We start from the raw sequence: 10,480 nt of genomic DNA on the forward strand, positions 1-10,480 counted from the left end.
GGAGTTCCAGGATCAGGCCTGTTGTCAGGCTCCCTGCTCACCCCCCCACACTTTGCCCCCCCACCCCATCTGTTTCTTCCTCTCCCGCTGCCCCTCCCCCACCCCCTGTTCATGTTCCTTCTCTTGCTTGCTCGCTCACTCTCTCTAAAATAAATAAAATCATTTTTTTAAAAAAGCATTTGATATGATCTTTTTTCTTTCTTCTAGAATCACATCCAAGCCTTTGAAACTTCAAAGCCAGGGATTTCCTTGCAAACCTACACTTGGGGATGGGGGATATTAATGTAGTGGGGAAAAATAAAACATGTGCCTTAGAATCAGACATGCCTATCTTTGGGCCCCTGCTCTGCCATTTGCTGGCTCTATGACCTCAGGAAAGTTACTTCACCTCTCTGAACCTGTTTACTCATCTGCCAAATGCATGATTGGTAGGGACTATTCACTGAGACCCACAGCTGAGACCTAGGCCCAAGAGAAGACATGCAGGCAATGATAGAATTAGGTTGAGTGCAAAGGGATGGGGTGAGGGTTAAGGTTCCAAGCCATGCAAACCCCAAAAACAATCCCTTCCATTAAAAGGTGCCAATGGAAATACATACACCACTTCCAATGATCTCTTGCTGACAGGGCTTGCTTGTTCGTAAAAGTTATTTCTGCGACAGACAGATTCAAGGCCAACTGAGAACAGGTTCCGAGCAAAGCAAACACTACAGCCTTATCTTGGGGACATAGCATGGGTATAAAGAGGGAGGCCATGAGTGATTTTAGTCCTTTCTCTTGCTCAGCAACTTGACCACAAAATGAAATTCCTCGTACTGGCTGCTCTGCTCACAGGTAGGCGAGTCTCCCCCAGTCCCACCCCTTTGGTGCTAAGATCTCACTCCACAAGAATGGGGGCCGTGGGTCACAGGGTTGGCTGGACCTGAAGCCTTTACTCTGAGCTCTTTATTGGGCTTAACAGCTCCCATCCTGGGGTTCCTTCAAATCCCCCCCATAGCTGGCACCTTTACAACCTTTAGGGGTCAGATGACCCCTCTCAGAAGGGCCTACCTGCCCACCTGAGAAAAGAGAGACCTCTCTCCTTTCTCTCTACCATATGGCCTTGGCATGGTGTCTTCCATTACCCACCTTTGCCTGCAATTTGTATCTTGTTTCTTGTATCAACAAGATTTCCTTTTTTAAAAGCTTTAATTAATTTTTACATAAACTCTACTCCCAAAGTGGGGCTTGAACTCAAGACCCTGAGATCAAGAGCTGTATGCTCTACCAACTGAGCTAGTTCCTTTTTCTTTTCTTTCTTTTTTTTTTAAAAAAGATTTTATTTATTTATAGACAGAGAGAGAGACACAGGCAGAGGGAGAGGGAGAAGCAGGCTCCATGCAGGGAGCCCGATGCGGGACTCCATCCCAGGCCTCCAGGATCACACCCCAGGCTGCAGGCGGCGCCAAACTGCTGTGCCACCGGGGCTGCCCTAGTTGCTTTTTCTTCTCCACGTACACCGAAGCGTGGGCTCCATGAGAGCAGTGATAGAGCTATTTGTACCATTTATTGACTGAATGAATGAAATAAGATGCATTAGAATTCAGATCCCACCTCATTCATTCATCATTCTTTCATTTATTCAACATTAATGCATCAGAGGCTCCAAGATCCAGCTCTGGGTTGAGACTAAGGACTCACAGATGAACGAGTCATGCTCCCTAAGGAATACACACACGTGCGTGCACACACACATGAGAAGCAGCTTTGTGCAGGTCTAGCCTGTGCAAAGAGCAGAGCTGGCTGGATCAGAGACAGAGAAAACCAGGGAACCAGGAGGGAGGTCTAGAGATGGACCAATGTAGCCAGGCTACTCCTGTCTGCTGCTAGTGTGGAGGCTGCTCACAGGGGACAGTGTCCAGCTGCCACCCTTTCTTTGCCCTGGGGTTTAATTATTTTTAAGATTTATTTATTTATTTGAGGAGGGTGAGGGGGAATAGGGGAGAGAAACCTAAGCAGACCCCACGCTTAGCATGAGCCCGGCACAGAACCTGATCCCACAATCCCAAGATCATGACCTGAGCCAAAACCAAGAGTTGGATGCTTAACCCACTGAGCCACCCAGGCACCCCTGCCCTGGGGTTTAAATATATGCAGCAGCTCCAGTGTGTACAGCAGATCAAGGGAAGAAGAAGCAAGGTGTGGGGCAAACAGATGATACTGGTGGCTGATTGAATGGGGCCCCCAAAATCATATAGTGCCTCTTCTCTTTAGGGCACCAAATCTCACAGGGTACGGCTCTGAAAATGAGGTGAAGGGGTCCTGCTTCCTGAGTCTGCTGTGTGAAACACTGCTTGGTTTGGGCAAGTGTTCAGCTACAAGCAGACTTTTTAAAAACTTATTTGTGGGTAGCCCCGGTGGCGCAGCGGTTTAGCGCCACCTGTGCCCAGGGCGTGATCCTGGAGACCCTGGATGAGTCCCACATCAGGCTCTCTGCATGGAGCCTGCTTCTCCCTCTGCCTGTGTCTCTGCCTCTCTCTCTCTCTCTCTCTCTCTCTCTCTCTCTCTCTCTCTCTGTCTCTATGAATAAATAAATAAAATCTTAAGAAAAAGAAAACTATAAACCCTTTATTTAAAAAAATAAATGAATAAAAAATAAAATAAAAACTTATTTGTTAGATATTTATTGAGCACCTACTATGTGCCAGGTACTTTCTTTAATTGGTATGTTGATTATTTCATTTATATAACTCCTCATACACTTACTGAGTGCCTACCATGTGTCAGGCCCCGGGGGAATAAAAGCCCTGAGGCCTGTCCTTGAGTTTATGGTCCAGTGAGAGGGAGGCATTAAATAAATAGACGGATACATACTCCTAGAGGTATGAGGAAGCAAAAAACATAAAGAAAGGTGATAGTAGAGAAGCCACATAGCTTGGGTGGTCAAGAAAAAGGAAGTGGCTTTTTTAAAAGATTGATTGATTGATTGATTGATTGATTGATGTGCAGAAAGAGAGGGAGAGATAATTCCAAACAGGCTGGTCTGTTTTTACCGAGTGTGGGGCCCCATGCAGGGCTTGATCCCATGACCCTGAAATCACAACCTGAACCAAAACCAAGAGTCAAATGCTTAATTGACTGCACCATCCAGGTGCCCTGAGGAGATGGGATCCTCCAGCTTTTTGAAGAGTGAGATGACAAGTGTGCCAGGCAGAGGAAACAACAGGTACATAGGCTTTGAAGCAGAAGAGAGCTTGTCCTGTTGAGGATGGCAGGACACACAGGCCTCCTCACCACTCTTTATACTCCTGCCCTATCTCAACCTCACCATTCCCCTCGCTTCTCGCCTAACTCATTTTTTTTTTTAAGATTTAATGTATTTATTTGAGAGAGAGAATGAGCAAAAGAGTGAGCAAGAGAGAGCACTAGTGGGGGAGGAGCAGAGGGAGAGAAAGAAGCAGGCTCCTGGCTGAGCCGGAAGCCCCACACAAGGCTCAATCTGGGGGATCACGACCTGAGCCAAAGGCAGACAGTTAACTGACTGAGCCACCCAGCACCACCACCACCACCCCCACTTAACCCATTTTATTTTTTTTTAAAGATTTTATTTATTTATTCATGGGAGACACAGAGAGAGGCAGAGACATAGGCAGAGGGAGAAGCAGGCTCCATGCAGGGAGCCCGATGTGGGACTTGATCCCGGGACTCCAGGGGATCAGTCCTGGGCTGAAGGCAGGTACTCAACCGCTGAGCCACCCAGGCATCCCACTTAACCCATTTTAGATTCCCCTTACCATGTTCCAATTTTTCCATCTCCTAAAACAATATCTGATTTCCCTATTCATTTCATTTATTGCTTGCTGTTTTTCTCCCCTAGTAAGACGTACGCTCAATGAGGTTATAGATTTTCTCTTTGCTTGCTGATGTATCTCTGGTTCCTAGGATAGTGACTGGCCCATAATAGGTGCTTAGTAAATACTTGTTGGATAAATAATGGGGACCCCTGGGGTGCCTGGGTGGCTCAGTCAAACATCTGCTTTCTGCTCATGACCCCAGGGTCCTGGGATCAAGCCCTGCGTCAGGCTCTCTGCTCAGTAGGGAGTCTCTTTCTCCCTCTGCCCCTCACCTTGCTTGTGCTCTCTCTTGCTCTCTTTCAAATAAAATATTTTTTTAAAAATGGGGAACCCATTGAAAACATATGTTCACACAAAAACTAGTATGCAACTATTAATAGGGCATACTATTAATATTATTAATATTATATACTAATATTAATTACATTATATTATATATTGATAACATACTATTCACAAGAGTCAAATTTATAAACCCAAACATCCATCATGTGATAAACAGATAAACAAAATGTGGTCTATCCATAGAGTGGAATACTATTCAGTTATGAAATGAATGAAGTACTGTTATATGGCATAATGTGGATGAACCTCAAAAACATTATGGGGCACTTGGGCGGCTCAGTGTTTGAGCATCTGCCTTTGGCTCAGGGCATGATTCTGGGGTCTTGGGGTTGAGTCCTGCATTGGGCTCCCAGCAGGGAGCCTGCTTCTTCCTCTGCCTGTATCTCTGCCTCTCTCTGTGTGTTTCTCATGAATAAATAAATAAAATCTTTTTAAAAACCCAAAACATTATGCTAAGTGAAAGAATCCAATCACAAAAGGCCACATACTGTATGATTCCATTTACATGAAGTGTTCAGAATAAGCAAATCTATAGAGAGAAAGCAGTTTGGTGATTGCCAGAAGAGAAAGGGGGAACAATTTCTAGTGGGTAGAGGGAGTTCTTTTAGGGATGATGAAAATGTTCTGGAATTAGTGGTGATGGTTCCACAACTCTGTGAATATCTGCTGAAATCTGCTGAAATGTAGATTTTAAGTGGTTAAATGGTGAATTTTACAGTTATGTGAATTTTTTCTCAATAAAAAGTTATTTTTTTAAAAAAGTGTTACAGAAAGGATCCTTACCCAGTTACCAGGTTCCTGCATCCAGCTGTCTTCCCAGAGGCCGCGTTGGGCCAGAGAGCAGCGGGCAGTCAGCGCGGCCCCTGGGCACTGGCAGAGCTGATCAGGACCGATGTAAACTCTGGCCCCGTCTTCTTGCAGTGGCCGCTGCCGAGGGGGGCATCAGCCCGCGGGCAGTTTGGCAGTTCCGCAACATGATCAAGTGCACGATCCCCGGGAGTGACCCCTTGATGGAGTACAACGACTACGGCTGCTACTGTGGCCTGGGTGGATCCGGCACCCCCGTGGATGAGTTGGACAAGTGAGTGATGGATCTGCAGGGAAAGCAGGGTGCTCTGGGGGGGGGGGGGACACAAGCCAACGACCTCACGAGGAGACACAGAAGGGGGATTTGCATATTTGATAAAGATAACACAGATTCACCTCTTATCATAAAAACAAACAGGCTCCAAGAGGCCCCTGAATCCAATGCTCTCTTAGGAGGAAAAGCGAGAGGCGGAGAGGTCTAGTAGTCGCGGCGGCGGCTGCCCTCTAGTGGCAGAATGTCGCAACACAAGACACCACCACAATGATTCAATTGTCCTCTCCCCGTGCTGGGGACTCCCGCTGCATCTTCAGAATATATTGTACTCTATGCCTGCAACCATTGTCACATCGCCTTCAATAAACATGATCAGGGACGCCTGGGTGGCTCAGTGGTTGGGCATCTGCCTTTGGCTCAGGGTGTGATCCTGGAGTCCCAGGATCGAGTCCCACATTAGGCTCTCCTCAGGGAGCCTGCTTCTCCCTCCGCCTGTGTCTCTGCCTCTCTGTGTCTCTTATGAATGAATCTTTGAAAATCTTTTTTAAAAATACAAAATATAAATAAATAAACCTGATCAAAGGATTTAAGTTTTTTTTGAGCCACAGGACCGATAACTTCTGGAGCATGTCCACTAAATCATCCCTCCCTACCTATTCCTGAGGCTGAGCTGCTTCCCTACCCCTTCCTCAGCCCTGTCCTTCTCCCTCTCCAGGTGTTGCCAGACGCACGACCACTGCTACTCAGAAGCCAAGAAACTGGACAGCTGTAAATTCCTCCTGGACAACCCCTACACCAAAATCTACTCATACTCATGCTCCGGCTCTGAGATCACCTGCAGCAGTAGGTTTAGCCCCTTGTTGGCTTGTCAGCCCTCAGTAGACATGGGAGGAAAGAATAATAATGACATCCACCACTGATCAATCACATCCTTGGTGCTAGGCTGTGTCTCCTTGAATCTTGGCAACAGCCCTAGGTGATCGGAATTATTATTATACCCATTTTACAGATGACAAAACAGCCTCAGAAGGTTGAGCCAATTGCCATGGGGCACACAGCTCGTAAATGGTGGTGTTTGGTTTTGGACACAGATCTATATGACTCCAAAGTCTCTGCTCTTAACTGCCATGCTATACAGCTTCGTTATTTCATAAAAAGAGCTTAGAACTACCATTTATGAGTTTATTACATATCAGATACTAGGCCAAGCAATATATGAGATAGGTTTTATTATCCCCATTTTACAGGTGAAGAAGCAGAGACTCAAAATAGTTACCTGCCCCAAATCACATAGCTTCTAAGTGGTAGGGCTGACATTTGAACTCAGCTGTTTCTGATTTCAAAGGTTCTGGTCTTAACCATTAAGTTATGCAGAACTCATGGTGAAGCATGTCCTTCTAATTGTCTGAAAAGCAGACAATTTAGAGAGGTGAAGGGTACTTTCTGGATTTGCACTGCTCTTTACTATGCACCCATATATGGGACCCACTTTTCAAAACTGTACATAGGGTGTTGAAATAACCACAATCCAAATCCAGAAGGCTGAGAAAAAAATTATCAGGAATCCCATCGCCCTGAGGAATAAGCGATTTCATAGGTCTGTGTTCATTTGTGCTTATCCTTGGAATAAGCTGTATATCATCATAATCATAGCTAGGCATGTATGTGCCCACCTCAAATCCTTTGTTCCTTCTGCATGAAACACTTGCCACCTGAAGTCTTGGTCCAGGACTTTGCATGTCTCTTTCTCTATACTGTCTTCCCTTCTGAATATTTCTTTTAAATCACATACACACTCCCTCCATCTCTCCAGCATCCTTTATGTTCCTTGTCTGCATTGTTTTTTCCATGGAATTTCTCAGCAGCTAATAGGTTTATGTTATTTCTTTTTCTATCTCTCCACTAGAAAGCAGGATCCATAGGAACAGAGATTCTTTTCTGTTTTCTTCACTACTCTATGCCCAGAATCTAGAGCAGCGGCTGGTATATTGTAGGTGCTCAGAAAACATCTGTTGAATCCACAGTCTAGATGCAATCTTGTGTTCTGCTTTTTCTCACTTATCACCATGTTCTATTTTTCCATGTTGCCTCATAGTCTTTCTTGTTACTCCTTTAATCTCTGCAAGGCATGGTTTAATTTGCTTTCATAGTCTCCTGGTCCCAGCTATTTTGGTTGTGCTCCAATTTAGAAAGACAAATATAATGGGAAATCATATTTTTGCACTACCACATGATCAGCAGGGTTCCTTTCTATGGATTCTAGATTCCTTTACAAATCTGATAAAAGCTATGGACCCTCTCCCCAGAAAACACACACACACACACACACACACACACACACACACACACACACACATACATTTTGCAAATAACATTAATGCAGCTGCCACCCAAAGGCAAGTTAAGAAGCCTACATTAAAGGGTGCCTGGGTCGCTCAGTTGGTTAAGTGCCTTCGGCTCAGGTCATGATCCCAGCGTCCTGGGATTGAGCTCCGTGTAGGGCTCCTGCTTAGTGGGGAGTCTGCCCCTCCCCTCTGCTCGGTCTCTCTCCCTCAAATAAATAAATAAAATCTTAAAAGAAGCCTGCATCAAAGGGCATTTATATTAACAACTCGATATATAAATATCTCATTATGCACACTTTATAATCTAATTAAGTGCTAATTATGCTTCACTGGACTGGGCCAGAAAAGCATTTGTGATTGTTGCTTTTTCAAAGATTCTATTTTTTATTTTTTTTAAAGATTTTATTTTTAAGTAATTTCTATACCAAATGTGGGGCTCAAACTCACAACCCAAGATCAAGAGTTGCATGCTCCCACAATTGAGCCAGCCAAGCATCCCACATTTGTTATTTTTGAAAGGATCAGAGAGAAACAAAACTTAAATAAAATTATTGAGTGTAAGCAGAGGTACATAATGAAATTATGGTTAACAAAGTTGAAATGTATCTTAAAATTTATTGTTATTGTGTCTTTTGGTTAAAAAAGTAAACAGGGCCAAAGTAATGTAATTTTATTTTTTTATATAAATTTTTTTATTTATTTATGATAGTCACAGAGAGAGAGAGAGAGGCAGAGACACAGGCAGAGGGAGAAGCAGGCTCCATGCACCGGGAGCCCGACGTGGGACTCGATCCCGGGTCTCCAGGATCGCGCCCTGGGCCAAAGGCAGGCACCAAACCGCTGCGCCACCCAGGGATCCCAGTAATGTAATTTTAAACTCTTCAGAAATGTATCATAGGAAGTGGAAGGTGCCTATAATACTACCTCCCCAAATAACCAGTTGGATATATTGCTCATTTTCCTTTAATAAAATATCTTGGAAACATTTCCACACATAAACATACTTAATTATTTTAAATATCTATATAATACTCTACTGTAAGAACAATCTGTAATTTTTAGAACATGTGCTTTAAAGTTGAGAAATTGCCTGGGCTCCTGGGTGGCTCAGTCAGTTAAGTGTCTGAGTCTTGGTTTTGGCTCAGGTCATGATCTCAGGGTCCTGGAGTTGACTCCCCTGTGGGGTTCCACACTCAGCTTTGAGTCTACTGGAGAGTCTCTCTCCATCCTCTCTAAAATAAATAAGTAAATAAAAAATATTTTTTAATGGGGCACCTGGGTAGCTCAGTCAGTTAAGCATCTGAGTCTTGGGTTCAGCTCAGTTCATGATCCCAGGGTTCTGGAATCTGCGTGGGGCTCCCTGCTCAGCGGGAAGCCTACTTTTCCTTCTCCCTCTGCTGCTCCTACTGCTTGTGCTCACTCTTTCTCAAATAAAATCTTTAAAAAATAAAAATAGAGGGACGCCCAGGTGGCTCAGCGGTTGAGCATCAGCCTTTGGCTCAAGGCGTGATCCTGCAGTCCCGGGATCAAGTCCCACACTGGGCTCCCTGCATGGAGCCTGCTTCTCCCTCTGCCTGTCTCTGCCTCTCTGTGTCTCTCATGATTAATAAATAAAATCTTTAAAAAAATAAAATAGAGAAATTGCCTTGCTAAACTTCACTAAATTGAAATATACAATACTTTGCTGCCTTGAGTATATGTTTTAGTGTTTTCCATATTGGTTTTTTTTCATATTGTTTATAAATTGCTTGCTTATATTATCCAAGATCTATAACTATATGGGTTTTTCAAGCTCATTTTAAGTCAAATAGGACCTTCCAAAAGGCACCCATCACACCTAAAATTGCCAGATTAAACACATGTTGCCCAGTTAAATTCACCTTTCAGCTAGACAATGAACACTTTTTATTCTACCTTACAAACACTGCATTTATTGTTTATTTGATATTCTGGTATTTTTATTTGCTAAATCTGTCAACACTAAATTTGTATCAGTGGAATGGCCACCAGATTATTTCAGTTAATTATTCCTGCCTCCGGATTGAATAAAGCAGGATCTACCCTGGCTCAATCCTCTCCTCTTGCTCTTTTCCAGGCAAAAACAAAGACTGCCAGGCCTTCATCTGCAACTGCGACCGCACTGCTGCCATCTGCTTTTCAAAGGCTCCGTATAACAAGGAGCACAAGAACCTGGACACTAAGAAGTACTGCTAGAATTGAGTCTCCTCTCTGGAAAGCATCATTCCTACATGCCTCATGGCCTTCACCCTACCCTGTGTCCTCCAATAAAGCACTTTGTTGAAAGGCCTCATGTTTGGAGACTTTTATTCTGTTTGTGGAACATGACTAAGTCTCTTCTAGTTCTTTGTGAGCATCGGGCCTTCTAGGCTTGGAAGTGGAATTAGAGGCATACTTCTAGGAAGTGAACACCATAAGACCTGAATAATGATTAATAATCACTGATTATTTACTCTGTGCTAGATGGAAAAAATATATATATCCTCTGAGGTAAAAACTTACCTCTTGGGGCGCCTAGGCGGTTCAGCGGATTAAGCCTCTCTGCCTTTGGCTCAGGCCATGATCCCAGAGTCCTGGGATTGAGCCCTAACCCGGGCTCCCTGCTCAGCAGGGAGTCCGCTTCTTCCTCTCCCTCTATTCAGGCTCTCTCTCTCAAATAAATAAATAAAATCTTTTAAAAAAAGAAAAAACAATCCTACCTCTTTTTCATTATCCCAAGGGCTGGGGGAGAGAGAAAACAAACCCCTTTAACAATCTTTTAATGAGTATCTGCTGGGTGCTCATTAAGAGAAATGGATATGGGAAACACTAGTACAGTGGCTGAGATTTAAATGAATAAAAAATTTAATGAACTGAAT

At 44.0% G+C, this 10,480-nt stretch overlaps 1 protein-coding gene across 1 annotated transcript; it reads left to right on the forward strand.

Annotated features, from left to right (window-relative positions):
• Positions 1–800: 800 nt before the first annotated feature.
• Positions 801–9,878, forward strand: PLA2G1B (phospholipase A2 group IB). Its single transcript, XM_055323342.1, has 4 exons — positions 801–834; positions 5,100–5,259; positions 5,975–6,102; positions 9,700–9,878. Exons 1-4 carry the CDS (start codon positions 801–803, stop codon positions 9,816–9,818), a joined length of 441 nt encoding a protein of 146 aa, XP_055179317.1. The 3' UTR covers positions 9,819–9,878.
• Positions 9,879–10,480: the final 602 nt, after the last annotated feature.

The sequence above is a fragment of the Nyctereutes procyonoides genome, unplaced genomic scaffold (assembly GCF_905146905.1).
Source record: "Nyctereutes procyonoides isolate TBG_1078 unplaced genomic scaffold, NYPRO_anot_genome, whole genome shotgun sequence".
In the NCBI taxonomy this organism is placed as follows: Eukaryota; Metazoa; Chordata; class Mammalia; order Carnivora; family Canidae; genus Nyctereutes; species Nyctereutes procyonoides.

Bases quoted from the DNA above. Each gene is read 5' to 3' on its own strand.
- PLA2G1B (XM_055323342.1), top strand. From the start codon at position 801: ATGAAATTCCTCGTACTGGCTGCTCTGCTCACAG. The intron at 835-5,099 runs GTAGGCGAGTCT...GTCTTCTTGCAG, and splicing joins ACTGGCTGCTCTGCTCACAG to TGGCCGCTGCCGAGGGGGGC. The intron at 6,103-9,699 runs GTAGGTTTAGCC...GCTCTTTTCCAG, and splicing joins CTCTGAGATCACCTGCAGCA to GCAAAAACAAAGACTGCCAG.